Source organism: Desmodus rotundus, chromosome 11, assembly GCF_022682495.2.
Source record: "Desmodus rotundus isolate HL8 chromosome 11, HLdesRot8A.1, whole genome shotgun sequence".
NCBI classification, from domain to species: Eukaryota; Metazoa; Chordata; class Mammalia; order Chiroptera; family Phyllostomidae; genus Desmodus; species Desmodus rotundus.
In genome coordinates this window covers 83,099,915-83,114,583 of record NC_071397.1, presented here as the reverse complement: position 1 = coordinate 83,114,583, position 14,669 = coordinate 83,099,915, and the positions used below count along the sequence as shown (strand labels likewise).

Genomic DNA, 14,669 nt, shown 5'->3' with positions numbered 1-14,669 from the left:
AGTGTGTTTACACACCCGGACACAGCGCAGGGCACCAGCGATACACAGACAAATGAAACGCGGCCTCTGCCCTCCTAGAGCTGCCAGCCCAGTGGGAAAGGCAGCGTGTAAACAGGGAAGAGCACGAGGGGGGGCCACGGTACAAGGTACAAAGGTGGAGCCGGGAGGAAGCGCCCTCCTCTGCCCGGGCCAGTCTCGGGGCCTGCTCGGGTCGCCGCCAGCACTCACGGAGTGCAGCGCTGACCCGCAGGTGCAATGTGAACACCCATTCAAACTGCCGGAAACGTACAGAATGGTATTGTGGAGAATCAGACCATTTTCTGACATCAGAGGTTAAATATGTAGCGCAGATTAAAACACGGTGAAGCACAGAAAGAAAAAAAAAGAAACAAAAAACATTTACAGTGAGTGGGTCCTGTGTAAGGGAAATAAGGCCGAGGGGAAGCTCGGAGCACGCCCGGTGGCAGCCGGACCCCCAGCCCGAGGCCCCTGGCGGGGCGCCAGCAGGTCCGCCCCCGCGGGGAGAGCGCACCCACGCCGGGTGTAACCCGAGCCGGGCCCCGCCTCACCCGGCGCGCTCCTGCGGGCCTGGGCAGGTCTGGGCGGCGCGCTCTGAGTCACCGGAATCCAGGTGGGGCCGGCCCGCCGCCGCTTCACTTTTGTCTCGCGGCCCTCCCTCGCTCGTCACTCGCGGCCCGAGACCTTGCCCCGCGCGCTCCTGTCCCTCACGCCGCCACCGTAGAGATGCTGCGCTGCGGCCTGGCCTGCGAGCGCTGCAGGTGGATCCTGCCCCTGCTCCTGCTCAGCGCCATCGCCTTCGACATCATCGCTCTGTCCGGCCGCGGCTGGGTGCAGTCGAGCACCCACATCCAGACGTCCTCGCTGTGGTGGCGATGCTACCATGAGGGGGGTGGCAGCGGGTCCACCGCGGACGGCTGCGAGAGCCTCATGGACTACGGTGAGTGCCGCCCACCGCCGCCTCCGGGAAGTCCTCCGGACCTCGGACGGGCGTTCGCGCCGCGGCGCAGGGGGAGTGCGGGGTCTTTGGAAGGCGCTGTAGGTGAAGGGGCTGAACAGTCAGGGATCATGGGTGATTTAAAAAAATCATAAATCTGTTCAGAGTTTAGCTTCCTGCATCCGACCTGAACAAACCAAAGCAGTAAACTAGCGGCGTTGAGTGGCCAAAACCAGGCTCAACACTGGAAAAAAATTACCTAGGGTTTGTCGGTTCTGGGCAAAGGATGATTTCAGCCATTTGAAAAGGTTTGATGAGTAAATATAATGAACAAAGTTCATTATATTTTTTGGAGAAAAACTGAAATTTCTTCCTATCCTGCCGCCTCCTCTGCTTCTTCCTTCCCTAATGTTTTATTATTAGTTTAACTTGAACTTAGTGAAAGCAGCTCCTCTTCCATTAGAAAAGCTCTCTCAGTCAAAATTTCAGCAGTTACGATTTCAGTCGGTACTGTACTGCTTGAAACTTCAGGCTAGCTGTTGTTAGTTTTTGTCTTGGGGGAGGGGGTGTTTTTGGTTTAAGCATGGGCTTGCTGTTTAGAAAACTTGATTTGAATATGATTTGAAATCGAAAAAGCAAACACATCTTCCACACCAGCGAAATGAAGGAGAGTTGACAAACAGAACGTATTGCAGAAGGAGTATTTCATTTTCCCAGCATGGAGGAAGCCACAGTGCTTAACTGGTTGACAGTCCTGAGCAGAGAGCAGTGTGGCTTTGTCTGATGTCACCCCCTGCTACCTAGTGGATGTGAAGAACAGCTGGGTTTAACTATGAACACAATCAGAAGCTTAATGCCAACTACTACTCATTGGGACCTTACTGACCGAGTTAATAATTTTAACTGAGAAAGAGAAAGAAGGTCACCCTGCCTTTTTTTATTTCCTGCTGGGACCATTGACTTGACTATCCGCCCTCCCCAAGCGGCCCAGGGCTTCCAGCCGAACTGTTTATTTCTGGGGTCCTCTGACAGGGGCTCGGTGTCTAGATTCTTAAGGACTGTGGAATTGTTTGGGAGTTCCCACGTGAACTTTTCTCCAAAAGGAGGCACGGTCCTCATTAGCAGGTCGTAAAAGGTGAAGACCGAATGGAATTTCTGCTTTCCTTAAAGACTGTTTTTCCTCTCTTAAAACACAAACAGTATGCCTGCCAGGGTTCATATTATTGAATGTCTTTTAGGTTTTTAAAAAGAACAGATTTCTTTGAAATAGGATATCTGTATCTTGTAGTTAAAATGCATTTGAACTCAGTATTTTGTGGGGGACTTAATAGGTCTGCTTAAATAGGTGTGTTTTTAAACACTGTGATGATCATACCTCACTCCAAAGACTGATGCGGACGCTAAGAGTACTCAGGAATACTTCACATACGAAATAAGAAGTCAGTGGCCCGGGAGGACTGGAGTGCTGGGACAAGACCGCTCTGGCTGTGGTCACGGCTCTCTTGTGCAACACGCACAATGCACTTTTTATTTTTCTTAACTTGTAGGATTGAGCTCACCTTCCCAGGGTGTGGCTCTTCCAACCTCAGATTGATACAGTCCTTTGTATTGGAGAGGAGTAAGCAGGTTTTGTTTCTCAGTTTATTTTTTTTTTAATTAGAAGTCTAAAGCATTAACACTTGATTGTAAGGAAAACATTGGCCCAGTGTATATAGACCAACTTTAATAAAGAAATTGGCCTTTGGAAAAGTTCAGTTTTCTAGCCAGGATGATTTTCATAAATGGGTGGTGTCCTTCACACCCCATTTTAGTTATTTCTGTGACCTTTGCAAAATAATTAAGTGCCAGCAATGCGCTAGACATGACTTTAGTTCAAGACCTAGAATCATATCATAAAGGCAGCGTCCACTGTCATTAGGTGACTATGGGAAGGAGAAAATAGATACAAGGCCCGTCTCAGGCTATTGTAGTCAAAGACGAGTGGAAGTGTTTATTATACTCCTGCCCCACCTCCTGGCCTGGACTGTTAGCTAGTTCCGCCTCACAAGTGTAGCAATTGTGTATTCTTACGGTGCAGGGCCAAGATTTAGGCATTTCAGATGGCCTCAGTAAGGCCTTGCTGAAGATAATATGTTTACACTCCTTTATCTGAAATGTAGCAAGCAGTTTACACACTCTCCCACATATGTGTAAACACAACAAGGACTAAGATTGATGGTTCTACTTAAAATATCTTGATACAGAGGATTGAGTGGGTACCTCCATTTTTGTAAAACTTTTTGATATGTACTAGGAAATAAACATTGTGATTTACCATGGTGACTAATGAGCTTCCCTTTTAATTACAAAGTGCTTGACCATCTCTTTTATTCATTGATATTCATCATATTAATATATTAATTTTGGTATTAAAAACACAGGTTATTCTTGGCAAGCGTTGGCATTAATGCTAAATAATATAGACTTTTTAAGTAAAGGTAAAGAGTTCCTTAATATTATGTAAAAAGCAGAATATTATAGTCTTCCCCATTATTTACAGTTTCTTAAGAATTTCAGAGTACCATATCACCTCACTTTTTTCTATAAATGAACCATTTACATGCTGAATATGTTCTTTTTGTGATAGTAACAATTAAATAAATACCCAGCTTTACAGATAATTGTTTGAATTTTTTAAAAATCGTGGTTTATATTTCTCAAAACAGGGAAAGAAATTCTAGATTTAAACATTGAAATGATCATTCGAATTTCATGTATACATAAAATGTCAAAATTAAATCTGAATGCATTTTCACACATGCTATTTTTGTAGTACTGGTAACTTTTTCAGGGTTTTTTGTGTGTGTGTCATTGCTTTCAGAGAGAGAGGAAGGGGATCATTTAGATCATTTAGATCCTCTCGGAGAGAGAGAGAGATAGAGAGAGAAACATCAATGTGAGAAACATTGATTGGTTGCCTTCTCGTACCCACCCCGACTGGGCCTGGGCATGTGCCCTGACCCAGAATCAAACCAGGGATTCTTCTGCTTACTGGATGGTGCTCCAACCAGCTGCCACACTGCCTGGGGCCCTTCTTTTTCTTTTCTTTTCCTTTTATTTAATTTTTAAAATATTTTTGATCTTAGAGGGGAAGGGAGAGAGAAGGAGAGGATGAGAAACATCGATGGTCCACCACCTTCTGTAGGCCCCCCCACTGGAAACTGAAACCTGCAACCCAGACATGTGCCCCGGCTGCAATCGAACCAGGGGCTTTTCAGTTTGCTGGGTGGCACTCAACCAACTTAGGCACACCAGCCAGTCCTCTTTCAGTTTAAAAAAAGATACATCAGGAGGATATTGTAAGCATCAGTGATGTATATTTCAAATCCCAAGCCAGCTCCAGCTTGTCGGGGTGGAGAGAAGTGGAGATGAGTTCAGACACCAGGAAAAAGTGGGAGTTGGTGTCCAGGAGCGTTTTCCTTCATCTGGACAGAGTGCAGAGCCGTGTTGCTACCCAAGACACCCTTTGATACTGCAGAGTGAATTGAAGTATTTTTACATGACATCATTCATGGATAAGTCGAAGAATCAGAGTATTATGAAATATTTTTAGATCATTTAGCCCCGTGCTGCTTAAATATACAGGAAATGAGAAAAATGAGCATGACATTAATTGGTTTACATCAAGCTAAATTCAATTTAAGGAACTTCATTTTGAGATGATGCTCTTGTGGCTTTTGGAGAAGTATTAAAATGTTCTTATTTTATGAAATTGGGCATTAGTAAATAATTACTCTTTGCAGGCATGTATTCATGTCCTTACATGACAAAATAAAAAATTGGCCACTCTCAATTGATTGTCATAGTGTAAAGTATATATATTTAAATCTAGAACTCTAGGAACCGGTGATCTAGACCAGCACACTCCCCATTAGCCGCATTTGGCATTAACCACCTGAGAACCTCAATCCCTTGTTAGAGACCTAAGTTGTCTTCTTCCTGTAGACAGATGTGTCTCCCAGACAATCAGAATTAGGAGGGAGTAAGAGTGCACCTATTTAAGCTTTCGCCAGGTGCCCTCTTCACCACCACCCGTGACTGGTCTGAGCTTCTTCCCTTTGTTCAGCAACTTAATTCAGTTCTCTTGACAATGCTATTTGTTTAAAAGCACTTCTATTACACCCTCTTCTACTGATGGAGCTGAAATGTGCTTCCCGGTAAATTCTGCTTTGCAGCCTTCTTCTGTCTGACAGACTTGTAAATATTTAAGGGTAGATCCTGAATTTGCTATTTATTTTGAGTGAATTCAGGGTACAATTCCCTGTTTTCACATCTTCCTGTGCAGGGTGGTTTATCACCCAGCTCTGGTTCAGGAGAAAATGCAGAGTATGTGAGGAATCTCACACCATCTGTGGAATTCCCCTGGGTGACCCCTGTCATCCCTTCTTTAAAGCTGTGTGTTAAGCCTTCCAAAACGTCTGCAAAATTGCTTCTTCCTATGTAGATTTTTTTTGGAGGCCTGTTAGCAGTTGTCCTGTAGATATTTGCTATTCCAAGTGTCACGGAGCAGCAGAACCAGTATTATCTCAGAGCTTATGGGACACTGGTGTCTTAGGCCGCACCTACTGGATTAGAATCTGTGTTGGAACAAGCTCCCCAAGTGATTCGTGAGCACTTTTAAGCTTCAGAAGCACTGGCCTGTATTCCTGCAGATTACTTCCTCATTGAACATGCAACAGTCTTTTTGTGTATCCCCCCATGCTTATACTTATTTGTAGACAGGATCTTTTTTATTTTTCAGTTATGATTTTGTTCACTTTTCAGTTGTGCCTGTATTTCATATAAAGAATCCTATAGAAACGACATGAAGAGATCTGACAGAATCTCAGATTCACGAGGCGAGGCCTTTGGTATTGTTAACAGATGAATCCTTTGTTTTGGAAAGGGACCCTGCTCTAGCTGGGTGACAGGTTGGTGTCTGCAGGGCACTGAATAAGGGGCTCAACCACAGACTGTTCTGGTAAATGTTTGCTGCCTACAAGTAAAACTGCTGCAGAGTGCAGCAAAACCATTAAAAGAAATGCTAACCTTAAGGGGAAAATTAGTGATAGTCTCCAACATATTACCAACAATATAAAAAATACCAACAATGCGCTCCTTGTCTTAAAATAAAAGTTTGGGTTGTTTTTCTTTTCACAAATTTCAGTTTGATTTATGGTTTCTGGCTTGACATTCAAGTTATTTATTTTTACTTTTTTTTTTTTTTTTTGCTTTTACCAATGAACCACACTGGTCCTTCCCTAGCTGTAGCTGTCTCGTCACATTGTTTTCAAGTGTCATCTCTGGACAGCATTCATTTTCATGCCGCAAACCTAAAAGCATTTCCTAGGAAAAGCTCGTCATTTCTTTAGTGAACACTGAATGGTTTCCATGTTGTTGATTTAATGTTGAATCTTTGCAAGCCAGAGCAAAATTTGATAAGCTGTTCTTCACCTAAATGGATCTTTAATGAATCTTATTTAAAAGTGGATTTATTATGCTGCTTTTTTTTGATAGTATGAATTTATCCAAGTGGTATTTAGAAAATAAACTTATTTCATAATAGATTATATACCTAGCAGATTATGTATAAGAAACACCAAGTTTATCTTCCCTTCAGGAAGTAAAACAAACAAACAAAAAGCTTTCCTAAACTCTGTTTACCTGGAATGCTGGATGCTTTTCTGACCTCAATTCAGAGAATGATAATTGGGTGAGAATCCTGCCTGCTTCCCTGCACTCACACACAAACACAGTTAGGAGTAAGGCAATAAAACTTAAGGTGCATAAAGTAATAATGAAGGATGGACTCATCTTCAGAATAGTTCAAGACGAACAGTCTACCTTTGAAGAACAGAGAACCATCTGTTGACTCACAGAAGTAGCTGTAGGACAAGTTTTAAAAGTTGACATTTTCCATTAGGGTTGGCAAGTATGATACAGTGTAGACTAGGGGTGTCAAACTCATTTTCACTGGGGACCACATCAGCCTCACCGTTGCCTTCCAAGGATCCAATGTAATTTTAGGACTGTATAAAGGTAACCACTCCTTAACAGTTAAGGAGTTGAAATTACATTCGGCCCCTTGAAGGCAAATGTGAGGCTGATGTGGCCCCAGGTGAAATGAGTTTGACTCTCCTGCTGTAGAACATGATACAATATAAAAATAGAAATAGTTCCCAAAAGAGTTGGGGAAGTTTGTAGACAGTAGGCTCATTCTGGGTAATTAAGTTGGGACCAAAGGTGCTTAGGGCACAGACCTAACGTTTTGGAATGTACGACATTGGAGAATGGCTGTGTCCTAAGTCTCCATGGCTATCAGTCACCTTGTCGGACAGAATATTGGGCTGGGAGGACCCTGCTGATGAGGATCCATCTCATCATTTTACAACAAGATAGTCATTGACATGAGAAGGCACTTTGCCTTACTTCTCATTCATCAGTCAGAATAGAATCTTTAAAACCATGCCAAGATTTCTGCCTTAAATGGTAGTTAAATGAGTCAGTGTGGGTGTTCCATGCTGCAGGAGCAGGTTTTACAGGTCTGCTTCCAAGGCAGGCTTTGTCGAGACAAAAGGTCCTTAATTTTCCATTTTGATGAGCCAGCATTGTAAATAAGCAAGACGTTAACTGAGTTGATTTAACATAGCCTACAAAAATTTCTTAAAATGGCCTGTGTTTATATTTATGTTCACAGGCTACATGCACATTCCTGGGCACTACCCCTCCAGCCGTGGTTCGGGAGGTCTGGTGGGAGGCACAGAAATCTGTATTTTTCATAAGCTCCACTGATGATTTTCACTCCATGGTGTATGGACTGAACTTTGAGATGACCCAATTAATTAATGTTCTTTTCAATGCATGGTTCCTCTTCTATTGAAAATCACCTACTTGAAGGACAAAGCAAAAGTGAGATAAGAGACTTAGTCAATTTCACACTTTGATTTTATTCATTTCTGTTTTAAAGGAAGACTTTTTAATTTTACCTTATCTCTAAAACCTCTTACTGATCTCACAGGAAGAGGAAGATTTGGAGGGAAGTAATAAAAATTATCAATGTAAAACTAGGTGCACTTGGCCCCACCCAGACCACTGCCACAAAGGGGCAGTTGTGTAAAAACATGGTATTTGAGCGTATGAAAGTGTGTCTTCTCCTTGATGACCTAATATCCCCATTCACAAATCCAGAGATCTGGAGGGAATGTGGGGGCTGCTGAACGTAACAGGGGGACTTAGCTCGGACTTGTCTGTAACAGAGGAGGGTAAGAAAATGCAGTGGGTAACTGAGAAATAACCCTCATGTGGCAGTGCAGAACCCTGTGAGTGCAGAATAAAATGAAAATCTGAGCTACTGGAGAAAAGTCATAGGAATACAGGAGGAACTTTTTGAGCTCCGTGACTTTTCACACGAAAGCTCTCATCCTTACAAAATACTGAAATAAGGTATTTTTTGCCTTGGCCACCAGGTGCGCACTGACAGTATTGCAGAGGCAGAGTATCAGTGAGGTCCAGCTCTGCCTCCAAAGTCCTTGCCCTTCCTGCTATCCCATGTCTTTAACTTTGACCAGTCCAATGACCTAGAACTGAGTGAGGATGAACTTGTCAGCTGAGCTGTATTAGCATTGGAGCAAAACCAGGGCAGAGGAGATGGGACTCTCCTCTTCAAATGAAATAAAGAGTCATAGGTTAAGAGTGCATGTTCATCCCTTAATGAATGAATGGAAAACAACATGTGGGATATCCACACCACGGAGTATATTTTGGCCATAAAAGGAGTGAAGTACTGCCGCATGCTACTGTATACATGCACCTTGAATACATTATGCTAAATGAAAGAAGACAGTCAAAAAAGCCACATAGTGTATGAATCTGTTTATATGAAATGTCCAGAATAGGCAAATTGATAGAGACTGGAAGGAGATTAGCGGTTGCCAGAAGCTGGAGGAAGGGGGGAAAGGAAGCACATGGGGTTTCTTTTTGGGATGATGATAATAAGGTTGCAATTGTAAGTGGTGGTGGCTGCACGACCCTGTGAATAGAGACACCACTAAATTGATTACTTGAAAAGAGTGAGTTTTATGGTATGTAAATTATATCTTTAAATAGTCATGTTTTGGATTCAGGCTCTAAATCAAAGTCTGCCTAAATCACTTAGTAGCTATGTGGCTGTGGGAGGAGGCTCTTTGAACTCTCAAAGCCTTCCTGTGTAGTCTCATTTCTAAAGAAATGATATTAGTATGAACCTTAAGAAGTTATTGTGAGGATTCAGTGAGCAAAATATGTCAAGTTCCAAGCCAGTGCCTGGTGCAGAGCCATTGCTTCATAAATGCTAGTTATCACCTCTGGAGAGAAGGTTGTGTGTGAAGGAATCTTGAAAACCAGAGCAGGTTGAACAATAGAATTACTGGCTGGAATTGTCAGCCTGGGTTCATGGCCCTTCCCATCCACGGCTGTAGGGTAGCGTGACCCAGGGCTGAGGTGCCCCTGCAGCTCTCCGAACTTAGAACTCGATTCTAGGGCCAACATCGGTCATTAAGAACTCTTGTGCAATAAATTCTGAATACTTCACAAGTTAAAATTTAGGCAAAAAACTGGAAAGACTGTGCCTGTGTTATAAAAAAAGGTACGCACAGCTACTTTACAATTTAATTGTTTTAGTTCACATCTCTGCCTACCCCTAAGTGTATGTTTTCAAGGATTATTTTTGCATGGAATCAAATATTGATATGAAACGTAGATCCTTTTAGAGGTGTTTGAAACACTGCCTAAAGGTTGTAATTTGGGTTGTCCAGTACCAAAACTGCGATTTTTTTATAGTCATGTTGTGTTAGAACTTGAATGAACCTGTTAAATATACCAGTTTATATGGCCAACACATGAAATGCCAAGCAAGTTTAATGAAGGAAACATTGGTCCTACAACCCAGAGTACAAGGCATTACTGTGCATCAGTATATTAATGTCCTACATGTGCACGGCCTAACTTCCCTCTGAAATATGGAGATGCCTACGTATTATCAAAAGAAAAACTGTTCTTCCACTCAGATATAATTAGTAGAAAGAAAAAAACTCCTACTGATACCTTGATAAGTGATTTTTAAATTTGGCATGCCTGTCTCGTTAATCGCTGTTTCCTTTTTCTCGCAGCATGGGGAAGGGCCGCCGCCGCCACGCTCTTCTGCGGCTTTATCATCCTGGTGATCTGTTTCATCCTCTCCTTCTTCGCCCTCTGCGGACCCCAAATGCTGGTCTTCCTGCGAGTGATCGGAGGCCTGCTGGCCCTGGCTGGTAAGACTGTGTGTCAGCAATTGTCCGTCCGCACCTTCAGGAGACCTCAGGGTAGGAGTGTCCAGTCGGGAAGGAAGATCCCAGGCAGTTACAGTGCCTGGTCTGATCTCAGAAAATGTGTCACCAAGGGCAGATGTCTCAGAGGATCTAGAGTCCTTTCCTCCTGTGTCTCAGGTGGTGCTCTGTGCTGCCCATCCAAGTGAGGAAGGCTGTCATTCTGTATGCCATCTCTTGTAGGTGACCCCTGTGTCCACCCCTACTCCGACACCAAAGTCTCAGCAACTCTGATTCTGGTGTATTTCCAAAAGACTCGAAAGCAGGGACTTGAACAGACATTTGTGCACCCAAGCTCATAGCAGCGCTACTCACAACAGCCAAAAGGGGGAAACGACCCAAGTTGTCTCCATCAACAGATAAATGAAGAAACAAGATGTGGTACAAATCTACACATACAATAAAATATTACTCAGCCATAACATGTAATAAAGTTTTGCTTTTGCTAATCGCTATAATGTGGACGGACCTTGGACACATAATGCTAAGAGAAATAAGGTTGACACAGAAGGACAAAAATTTTATGATCTCACTTACACAAAGTACCTGGAATAGGCAAGTTCATAGGAACAGAAAGTAGATTAGAAGTTACTGGGGTCTGAGAGGAGGGGTAACGGGGATAGAGTTTATGCTGGGGCTGATGAAGAAGTTTCCGTTATAGATGATTACACAATATTGTGAACCATTAAATACACTAGTGTATTTAATGCCACTGAATCATATCCTTAACAAATGGTTAAAATGATAAATACTATGTTGTGTATATTTTGCCACAATTTAAAAAATTTTAGTAAAACTCTTTTGTCCATCTTAGCGTTAGAACATTAGGATCTAATAATGGGCCCTGGCTGGGTAGCTCAGGTGATTAGAGCATCATCCTGATTCACCAAGGTTGTGGATTCGATTTCTGGTCAGGGCAAATACAGGGATCAACAAATGAATGCATAAATAAATGGAACAACAATCAATTTCTCTCCCCCCCCTCTCTTAAATCAATAAATTTAAAAAAATTTTTAAAGATCCAATAACGGTCATCTCAAGCTGGCAGGGTAGCAGAAGTTGTAAAGAACAGTAGCTGTAGTGAGATTCCACAGATGAACAGCTGAACAAACCTCCTGTATTCTCATTTTACAGTTTAAAACTCATCTCCTTTAGAGTTTGAATGGGAAATGTTTGTAGGAAAATAATGAGCCTAGAAAATCTCTACTGATAATAATATTGAATAATGTCTACTTGATATATTTTACAGCAACAAGTATTTTTAATTGTATTTATATTATTAGGTTAAAATTAGAAAATTGAATACTTAGATTTTGCAGAAATTGACCCAAACCATTATAAGAACTTCATGTGTGATGAACCAAAATGGGTAAATCACAATATTTCACATTTATGGCTAAGCAGATTAGAGAGTAACATAGAAAAGGATTACTTCACTACACAATATTTTGCAGTAACTGACAAACTTTTAAGTAGTAAGAATTTGCCATTTAGGGTATGCGAGAAGCAGAGAAATACTTAAGATAGAGGTGAACATTTTGAGTTGAGAAATACAAGCAACCAATCAAGATGTAAAAACATCTACAGTTTTTCTAGCAATTAAAAAAAAAGGAAAAAGGAACGCCTTTAGGAGTTTGATCTGTGGAGCCAATAGAAGAAAATTCAGGTGAAAGAAGAAGTGAGCACCATCCACTCCCTGATACTCAGTTCCTGGAGCACAGGCAGCTGATGCCTCTTTGTGAACAGTAATGTTACTGAACTAAAATCAGCTCCCATCCTTTGACATGGCAACGTGCATATGAAATATTAAGTAAAAAGAAAAACACCCCAGAGGACATAGTACAGCCTGTATGCCTTTATAGAAGTATGCATGTTCATTGAAAAATACTATAAAAGAAGATTGCGTTTTTATTTTCACGTTGCTTAATGATAATTGTAATAATGTGATTCTTATACCAGAAAGTTTAGAAATCCTGACACATTGTTTTCTTTCTTATATCCTCTCTTGTACTTCCCCAAAGCCGCTCTTTCATTTCTCTTCCCTGAGCTTGGAATGCTCTTCATGCTCCCTGTGCTCCATCTCTCCATTTCTGGTTCAGGTTCTCCCTTCCTTTGCAGGCCCTTCTGGCCATTCTCCGCATCGATCATTTGCATCATTGGTCCGTCCTTTCCTCTAGGCATTCGTTTACCGAATGACTATTCCAGTGGTGGATTTTGAATGGAGTGGTGGTGTGTGTGCGTGCACATATGCACACGTTTACATACATTATTTTTGCTGACACTGAAAATATCAACCATGCCTTTGGCACAGGAAATGCGAAGATGAAAATATAGAATCTGCACCACCATCCTGCTTTCTGTTACACACCACACTTTTGCACGTTTTACTGCAGTATATATAATACTTGCACATGGATGGTGGAGTGATTCTCTATTTGCCTTCTGTCCATATTTCCTATATTCAGTATTCCGCTCAGTGCCGGGTACCTCAGGTGCAGAATATTCAACAAGCTTTTAGTTCATGATTAACTGGATATCCCAGGCCCTTTCATTAGCATTATTTAGGTGGACTTAACACTCATTTAAAGACAAAAATACTGGGAGAGGGTGTCAATCTATTGTTCCCTTGCATTCATACTTTGGGATTTTTTTCTTCCCTTTAGCTGTGTTCCAGATCATCTCCCTGGTAATTTACCCTGTGAAGTACACCCAGACCTTCTCCCTTCACGCCAACCCCGCTGTCAATTACATCTATAACTGGGCCTACGGCTTTGGGTGGGCAGCCACGATCATCTTGATTGGCTGCTCCTTCTTCTTCTGTTGCCTCCCCAACTACGAAGACGACCTTCTGGGCAATGCCAAGCCCAGGTACTTCTACACATCTGCCTAAGGTGGGGAGGGGTTCCTGCCGCCAGGACGGATTCCAGAGGAAGAAACTGTGTTCTCCAGCATACTTGGAACCCGGTTGGGGCGGCAGTGCTCACATCTTAGACTAGTCAAAGTGCTAAAACGATTGGGGAGAAAATATTTCTTAAAGGGTGTTCGTTTCATACTCGGCTTTTACATATGCTTTATAGAGGTAAATAAAACTTATTTCTTTTTAACTAACTATTTGTAATATGTCAGTATTTCTTTATTACCTGTCCATACAATTTATACTGCATGTGTAAAAGAATAGGATTATGAAACTAACATTTTACAAGGTAAAAATGGGAAGGCTTTGAAGATTTAAGTCATCTGATCAAGGGTCTGTTTTTACCAGATTAAATGGACTGGGAAAAGGAGAACACAAAAGTATTGGTAAAAATTGTCAGTGACCAAATATTCTAAAAAATATGTAAAATAAAATTTCTTTCAGCCTTCATCTACCTAAAGAAGGAAAATCGTTTCCTAAATGCATATCGTGTGTGACAATTTCTCATTAATATCCTGCACAAATTTTTTGCTAAGCTTCCCGTTAACTGGAAGTGTCATTTAGGAAAGGACTCCTTCACGGCCCAAGCCTGTTGCAGTGCTAAGGCCTGCTGCAGGGAAATGCTAAGATGCAAATTTCTCTTTCAAAGTGGTATGTAGGGTTGGGGTATGGGGAAATGACATATTAAGCTATATTGTCCTGTGTCTATATGTTCAGATCTGGAGTAGATTGAGTTGAAAGACGGGCCGGGTCTAATTCATCATGACTGACAGAACATTAGGAAGGCCACTGCTGTCACAAAAGTAACCCTGAAACAACCTTAGGAGAGGAAACGGCTTGAATGTTTCATCTCAGTTGACCAGGCTCTCATCATATAGACACAGCTTCTGATAGATTGCAACTGTAAGCAAAGACTTAAATATAGTTAAAAACCTGGTCTTACTTGGTTGACCTATTTAAAATATCTATTGTAAAACATGCAACAGGAGAATTCAGGGATGTGAGATCTCTGAATGGGAAATATATGATATATCACATGGATTGTTATTATTATTTTTTTACCATTTGTACTTATACAATGAAAAGCAATTCATTTGATATATCAAATTATTTTGTAAGTTGCAGAATAAGCAACTGCAGTTTTTGTTATGAATCTTTCCCAATAAACCAGGTTTTCTAATCTTGTTTCTAGTTGGCATTTGTGTGTGTGTGTGTGTCTTTTTTCTTAATTCAAATCTGGAGAAGGGAATTTAAAAACAGTGCTTTGAGTTGGGTAGTAAGAACTTTGGATAAAATGAAAATTGCTTCTTCCTTGAGATGGGATCTTCTTCATGCAGGTGGAGGGACAGCAAGAAGTGCCCCAGTCAGCCTTCCCATTCGATCATTTATTTTCCACCCTGGGTTGTAGGTTAATTCTCCTATGGTGTATATAAAGTGAAGA

The 14,669-nt window shown here is 41.7% G+C and overlaps 1 protein-coding gene across 1 annotated transcript; it reads left to right on the top strand.

The window, feature by feature from the left end:
• Positions 1–639: 639 nt before the first annotated feature.
• PERP (p53 apoptosis effector related to PMP22) lies at positions 640–14,408 on the top strand. Its single transcript, XM_024551898.4, has 3 exons — positions 640–958; positions 10,120–10,260; positions 12,978–14,408. The coding sequence occupies exons 1-3, from the start codon at positions 745–747 to the stop codon at positions 13,202–13,204; spliced, it is 582 nt and encodes a 193-aa protein (XP_024407666.1). The 5' UTR covers positions 640–744; the 3' UTR covers positions 13,205–14,408.
• Positions 14,409–14,669: the final 261 nt, after the last annotated feature.

Excerpts from the sequence above, each read along its gene's own strand:
- PERP (XM_024551898.4), top strand. The coding sequence starts at position 745 with ATGCTGCGCTGCGGCCTGGCCTGCGAGCGCTGCAGGTGGATCCTGCCC. Across the intron at positions 959-10,119 it reads CGAGAGCCTCATGGACTACG|CATGGGGAAGGGCCGCCGCC; the intron begins GTGAGTGCCGCC and ends TTTTTCTCGCAG. Across the intron at positions 10,261-12,977 it reads AGGCCTGCTGGCCCTGGCTG|CTGTGTTCCAGATCATCTCC; the intron begins GTAAGACTGTGT and ends TCTTCCCTTTAG.